The 7,595-nt window shown below is 34.7% G+C and overlaps 1 protein-coding gene across 1 annotated transcript; it reads left to right on the top strand.

Annotated features, from left to right (window-relative positions):
* The first annotated feature begins 717 nt into the window (after nt 1-717).
* Nucleotides 718-7,112, top strand: LOC117319635. The gene is made up of 3 exons (XM_033874408.1): nt 718-1,805; nt 3,561-3,695; nt 4,591-7,112. Exons 1-3 carry the CDS (start codon nt 1,074-1,076, stop codon nt 5,146-5,148), a joined length of 1,425 nt encoding a protein of 474 aa, XP_033730299.1. The 5' UTR covers nt 718-1,073; the 3' UTR covers nt 5,149-7,112.
* The last annotated feature ends 483 nt before the right edge of the window (nt 7,113-7,595 follow it).

The following is a 7,595-nucleotide window of genomic DNA, read 5'->3' as shown; positions in this document are numbered from 1 at the left end:
TAATCGGCTTTGTTCGTCGTGCATCTGTAAACAATTAAAATTTTCGACTTCTTCTCCTAAACAGCTGAACCAAATTCAATGAAATTTGGCAGGAAGCTTCTATGGCTATATAAACGTCAACCAAAATTGTGAATTATATGGTCCCCACCTACCAGGGGCCAGAGGGGCAGGGCCAAAAAGGGTCAAATTCAAAAATCTTATTCTCAAATTCAGATATGGTGGAATCAAATACTCTTGTTCAATTTCTATTGGGATTCATTCTAACATGATTAACATTATCTGCCTGGGATGACAGTTTGATGGTATGCACCTGTTCAATACATCCATTATAGGGAATTATGTTACAATGGACTCTTGCGCAACTGGTGAGAAGTAAAGTTAATGGGATATTTGGGGATAATATAGCTTAATCATTTTATCAAGGGGTAAAGGTTTATAACACTACAAAATGTTCAGGTCGCAGAATTGTTGACGAAGAAAGGACATTATTTTCTTTTTATCCTGTTATGATGATGTGCTCGTAATATGTGTCCATAGTAATATATTTGTGAAATTAGTTGAAATAACGTTCGTTATGAATGTACATGTTGTAAATGTTTCAAAAATAGGCCTGGTAGAGTTTCAATTCAAGACTCTGTTTAAAACGGCAATAAGTAAACTCAATGTGTTCCATTACTTATCAAACAGAAGAAAGTGGGCAAGTGTTCCAGCTTATTAATATTGAATGAAATGACAAAAGGGAGTCAGTCTAATTATGTACTTTGCAAGAAAAAAAAAGAAGTAACCTTGCTCTGAGATTTTAATGTTCTTTTCTTTTTTAATTACCGAGAATGCTATTTTCAATTGATGCATTTCCATTTATAATAGTTTTCTTTTAACTGCAGGCTGATCATGAGGCATCGACAACAACGGAAGAGGCCAAACGTCAATATGTTGAGCAGAGGGAAGAAGCCTCGCTGAGGATTGCCCAGACAGCTAAGGTGAACATTGATAAAGCCCATGAAAAGCAAAAGAAAAACTTCAAAGAAAGACAGCGAAAAGGGAGGCGTTATGAGGACATTTGTGTGGGAAATATGGTTCTGGTTCATAATGCAAGGAAGGCTGCTACAAAGAAGAAGGGAAATCTAGATCCGAACTACCATGGTCCATATAAAGTAGTCAATATAGATGGCAAGTGTGCCACTCTTCAGAACGATTCAGGACATACTCTAAAGAGGAAAACAAACATAGACCACCTGAAACTGTTCAAAGATCAGACCGCTCATGAGACAGATTTGTGTGCGCAGGACACCTGTGACAATACTTCTGAAGAGGGTACAGTTTCTTGTATGCAGGACACTGTTGGGAAATACATTGAAGATGTCAGTTCAGATGGCAGTCTGAATGAACTTTTTAAGTTTATAAGTGAACTGAACTTATCAAAGATATCTCTGAACACTTTAGGTTTTCAATATCACCACTGTCCACAACAGAGTTTCTTGAAGGAGGTTATCAGTGTATCGGAGGCAGAGTTAGAGTGCTTTGGTACACTATTGTTACCTCATCTGAGACATTTGGATTTGGACTTGTCAGTGAAAACATCAGTGGCTATGCTTACATCTGCAGTATGTGTTATGGCCAGTCATCAGTTTCAGCCACTGATGACCATTGCACAAACACTCAAGGAGGTACCAAGCCATCTTGAGGATGTTGACATTCACGAGATCCCACAACTCTACCCAACACAAAGACTCACAGTTGGCGGCGAGACACTAGAGGCGGTGGACATGGCAACTCTAGAGGATGGGAAGTGGATAAACGACAAGGTAAAAGCAGTTCTTAATTATTCAGCTTAAAAGCATTGAATTAAATTTGTATGTGCAATTTTTGGCTCGTCTCTTTGAAGAAGAGTGAGAGCTTATGTTAATTGTCACTCCGGCGTCAGCGTTGGTTTTTAAAATGTTAAATTTTTGGTGCGAGAGTTGAAAGGCATAGTAATTTATGGTAATATGATCCCTGTTGGGGTTAAACTATCCCCTGCTGGAGTTAAACTAAAAGATTTTTTTTGGGGAAAAAACCAGATTTTTGAAAATGTTGACTTAAAAAAAAATTGCGTTAAGGTTTTGGTGCAAGTGTTGAAAGGTATTGATACATCACTTTATAATTGTACTAGGGTGCTGATATTTGGCAATAGAGTCCCTATGTAGTAAGACAATCCCTTCCTGGTGTAAAACTTTAAAAAAGATGGATTTTTTTCTTTTTAAATCTGTGTTTTTTTGTTTTTGTTTTTAAATCTTTGGACTTTGTGTTAAGTTTATGTTGTAAGTGTTGAAAGGCATAGTAATACATGGTATTAGGTTCCCTGTGGGGGTTAAGCTATCCCTTGCCAGAGTTAAACTGAAAGATTTTTTGGGGGAAAAAACACATTTTTAACATTTTTGTGCAAATTTTGACAGCTATTAACACATCACTTTATGATTGTACTAGGGTGCTGATATTTGGTAAAAGAGTCTCTATGGAGTTACACTATTCCTTCTTGGGGTGAAACTGAAAATAAAACAATGTGAAAATGCTCACATTAGACAATTTATACCGGTCCACATTTTTCAAGGGAGACAACTCTCATTAGGATAATATTTTTTCAAAAAATTGAAGAAATATGTCCAAAAGCAATTACATTTGTATCTAATATATTCATTTAATCTACAACAACATAGCTTGTCTCCCGAATGTTTGTCAATAAATAATTTAAATATATGTATAAAAATTGGTATGGTTTTGAAAATTCAAAAAACATAATCTGATCAAGTAAACAATAAAAATATTATTAATGCAATTTGCCAAACATTCCAATTAATATATTTTAATTATTTATTGACAAACATTTGCGAGACCAGCTTTGCTGTTCTCCAACAGCTCTTGTTTTCCTTCCAAGATTGATATTTTCATGTATCGGCTGATAAAAAATCTTTGATGGTCAGGTCTCGATTCTAATAACAAAACATATACTAGATGGTCACTCTGTGTTCTATTTATCACAACATATACTAGATGGTCACTCTGTGTTCTATTTATCACAACATATACTAGATGGTCAGGTCTGTGTTCAATTTATCACAACATATACTAGATGGTCACTCTGTGTTCTATTTATCACAACATATACTAGATGGTCACTCTGTGTTCTATTTATCACAACATATACTAGATGGTCAGGTCTGTGTTCTATTTATCACAACATATACTAGATGGTCACTCTGTGTTCTAGTTACCACAACATATACTAGATGGTCACTCTGTGTTCTAGTTACCACAACAGATACTAGATGGTCACTCTGTGTTCTAGTTACCACAACATATACTAGATGGTCACTCTGTGTTCTAGTTACCACAACAGATACTAGATGGTCACTCTGTGTTCTATTTATCACAACATATACTAGATGGTCACTCTGTGTTCTATTTATCACAACATAAACTGGACGGTCAGGTCTACGTTCTAATTATCTCTACAATGGATCTGTAAGATACCACGAATTTAAGATGAGATGTTAACAGGTAATATTGTATTGCTGTTTCAGGTCATCAACTCCTTCTTGGCACTGAAAAAGATGGAGCAGAACACATCAGAATCAAACAGACACATTTATGTCCTTCCCTCGTACACAGCCGTTCAATGGGATCAAGGTCACCTGGATCACTGGATGTTTAAGAAGGTAAATAATGGACAAGGAAAATCTTTCCATAATGTTCTCGCTATTAAATTTTATTCTTTCCTCACATAAATGGATGTATGCAAGGTAGATCAGAAATCAAAGATGGCCATCATGGCCTCTGATAGGTCAAAATTTAAATAGTATCTGATTTTAATGAAATTGGGTATTAGACACAGATTTAAATTTAAATATTTTTCGATTTTAATGAATTTGGGTATTGGACACCGGTCACTGTCGTAGCCTCATTTTCACAATTTAACAAAATGGCCTCCATTTCATGGCCTATGATTGGTGGAAGTTCAGATATTGTTCGATTTGAATGAAAATTGCTATGTAGGGGTTTTGAGGGATGCCAAACACATTGGTACGACTACTGGGGCATTTGGAGGACATGTGTAACGGAACCACATTACAATTAGCAGTTGTTATGGTTGAATTAAGATAAAAACAAGTGGTATGAACATGCATATGATCATTTTTCATCTATTAACCCACTGTAATCATATCAGGTCTTTAGCTGTGCATATTTAAATGTGTACTTAGCCTACTTAATTGTTATTATTTAGCAGGAGAAATTAACTTTTTAAATGCTGTGTTGATGTAAGAAAAACAAAGTCAAAATTAATTTTACCCATGTTACCCGACAATTTCTTTTAACATCTCACTTAATGTTAGTGTCAGGGCCAGAGGAAACTCAGATAAGGATCTTCTACATTGATACAAAGAATTACCTTCAGCTTATCAAATGTAATGTTGATTGAATTGAAGACTAATTAAATACATACTGACCAAATTTGGAATGCAACTTGGCACATATTGCATTTTTTGTCAACTTACAGCCCATGGTCTATATATACTAAGCAGAAATTTTACAATTCTATTTTGTTATTTTCAGGTTCAGTTCTCCAAATACACTCATGTATTCCTGCCAATATGCATCAATGGGAATCACTGGGTGTTGCTGGTTGCAGACGTAAAGCAAAGACTTGTCTACGTTCTGGACTCTATGAATGGGGAGGTTGGTCAGAAATGGACAAGGATGTGGGCAGAATTCATGGCCAATCGGGACAGACTTCCAGATGTTACTGAACAGTTTGGTGTGTGGAACTTCCCGGAGATCAGAAGCAGCAAACAGACCGACAGTAATTCATGCGGTGTGTTCACCCTGATGAATGCGGAATGCATTGCCAAGGATGTTCCCATAGCAGTCATGAGACAAGTGCATTGCCAAAGATATAGACAATATGTTAAGGCATCTTTGCTCAATGCTGGAGCAGCAAAGTCGGACTCTAAGTGTGACATGCCAGATTGTAGGATACCTAAAGGACACAAAAGATGGGTCCAGTGTTGCGTGTGTGGACGTTGGCTCCACACAAAGTGTTGCAGGATTCCGACAAAGGCAGCCATCGAGGAGGAATACGAATGCTGCTTCTGTGAAGCCATGTATAGATAGACATTCATAGCTTATTATTGCTACCAATTGGTTTGGAAAAGCTTCCTCTTCCAATTTCTATTAGGACTGGTCAAATTTGATGAATAATGTGTTATGGTGTAGTTTATCTGTCTGTTAATTTTTGTTATCTCCTACATTTTTCTAACAATCTCTTTGAAACTTGGTATTCATTATAATTATGATAGGAAATTGTATTACCCTGAAAAGGTTTTAATTTCATTATTTTTGAACAAGTTTATTTCAGTGATGAAAATTCTTGTCACATCATTCCTATTTTTATCCTGCCATCATCAGATGGTGGACTATTCAAATCGCCCTGCATCCATCATCTCTATGTCCATAACAATCCTTGTTATCATTATGTCAAAGTACTGGAGGTACATTTCTATAACATGATGAGTAGGTTCCCCTTAGTTCCCAGTTGTGTTAAAACAAAATGACTGACAGGTGGCCATCTTTGATTTTGAGAACTAGAAGATTTTTGTAGCTACATTGTATTTCTTAAAGTACTGGAGGAGTGTTTTGCAAACTTCACTTGTTCTTGTCATCAGATTATGAAGAGGGAAAAAAAGAAATGGAAAAGTAATGAAATCAGTCTGACATAGAACCATTAGAGATTGTTCAATGGTGTACACCAAGATTCCCCTGGTCTCCTGTTAATTAGAAAAATGGATATAAATAATTTCTTGAAAAGTACTGAAGGAATATTGCTCAAATTTTGCTTGTAGGTTCCCATTGGTATCAAGTTGTGTCAATTCAATTTAGATTTTTGATGAGAAAAATAGAATGGTCGTCAGACACCCATCTTAGATTTGAAGAATTAAAGTTTGTCATATTATCACTATTTCTTGAAAAGGGATGTTTCTCAAACTTCACATGTACATGAAGGTTCCATTTGTTCTTTGAATCAGAATATTAAGAAAGAAAAAATAAGGGAGAGTTATAGAAGATCAGTGTGACACAGAACCGATCATTGAATTGTGGGTACCAATTTTCCCCTGGGATCGCTCGTTAGCCTCATTTTTGAAAATTAATTGATAGGCTTTATATAAGATATGAAGTTGTTTCATATGAATGTTTCTACCCTTTGTTCATTTGAGCATTTTATAGTTGTCCTAAGATTTCCATTTTTTTGTGAACATGGAATGCATTATAGTCATAGTTATATTCCCACCACAAAATTTTTTTTGGATTGGTCCAATTAATACTTTAATATTATTACTTGGGAGGGGGTAGACTTTACAATAGTTTATATAGGGATGACTTTCCACATTTTTGACAATCATTTAATTGTTGACATTTAATTTGTTAACATTATCAGCATTGGATGACAGCTTAATGATATGCACATGTTGGCCCTGACTGACCCCCAGGGACTGATGTGTGGGGCTAAAAAGGGTCAATTAGACTAACTGAAATATTTCAAATCTCAGGTGACCGTTAAGGCCCATGGGCCTCTTGTTAATTTGTAGATTTCTTTTGCATCTATTACATTTACTTTTTTGTAACAGAATCTGTATTATATTTTCTTGTGTCACAAGATTTGGAATTATATGTAAATTGTATATATCATTGCCACACCAAATGAAATTTTATGATTCATTTGTCAAGCTATGACTGTTACACTTTTCAGATATATAAGTCATTAAAAAGGAGGAAACATTTCAAAAACTATAGAAATGTTATATATATAAAAAATATTAAAACATTAAATTCAGTGAAGTTTTCTTTGATGTTCTACTTCTAAGATGTATGATCCCTGTGCTTGCTTTTGATGAAGTCTATTTGGGATTTCATTAGTAGGAACAATTGGAGTTACAAATACTTTGGTGTGGCCTTCATTCTCTAACTTACATATAAAGTTATTAAGTCACTTGCTTCGCTATGTAGCTTGTAGCTGTGACAAATGAAATATTCATTATAACTTTTCCTTTGTGCTGAATAAAATGTGAAAAGTACCATAATTATTTGTCTTGTCATGTTGTAACAGAGCTTTCATTTATTTGGATCTTGAAAGTGTTAAAAGCACTAAGACATAGTTGTTCAGTCTTCCATTTTGTAAAAGAAAAGAAAACAACATAAATGCTCATGTATTATATTCAATGTTTAATTTCATTGATGAAATGATATCAACATTTTAAATTGGAATCAAAACTTTTACCAAAGATTAAGGTCTGAACAACAATGTCTTTAGTGATCATCATGGGAAGTGAAAAATTGTCATTATTATAATAATAATCTTGCATGTTGAGGATTTTTACAATCATCAATATGAATTGACTTAGAATAGTATCATATTTAAAAGTAATATCAGACAAAATGGTCTTTTTAACTATCCTGCTAATGACTTCTTTGGAATTCTGGCTATGAAGAGGACATTCGCTGGTAAATATATACAATTTAATTTTGCTTGTAACAAGCATTTTCATTGGCTCAAAAAATTATGT

This window comes from Pecten maximus, unplaced genomic scaffold (assembly GCF_902652985.1).
Source record: "Pecten maximus unplaced genomic scaffold, xPecMax1.1, whole genome shotgun sequence".
NCBI classification, from domain to species: domain Eukaryota; kingdom Metazoa; phylum Mollusca; class Bivalvia; order Pectinida; family Pectinidae; genus Pecten; species Pecten maximus.
The sequence above is the reverse complement of the archived record's forward strand: the minus strand, read 5'-3'. Positions and strand labels throughout refer to the sequence as shown.

Excerpts from the sequence above, each read along its gene's own strand:
- LOC117319635 (XM_033874408.1), top strand. The coding sequence starts at position 1,074 with ATGGTTCTGGTTCATAATGCAAGGAAGGCTGCTACAAAGAAGAAGGGA. Across the intron at positions 1,806-3,560 it reads GGAAGTGGATAAACGACAAG|GTCATCAACTCCTTCTTGGC; the intron begins GTAAAAGCAGTT and ends TTGCTGTTTCAG. Across the intron at positions 3,696-4,590 it reads ATCACTGGATGTTTAAGAAG|GTTCAGTTCTCCAAATACAC; the intron begins GTAAATAATGGA and ends TGTTATTTTCAG.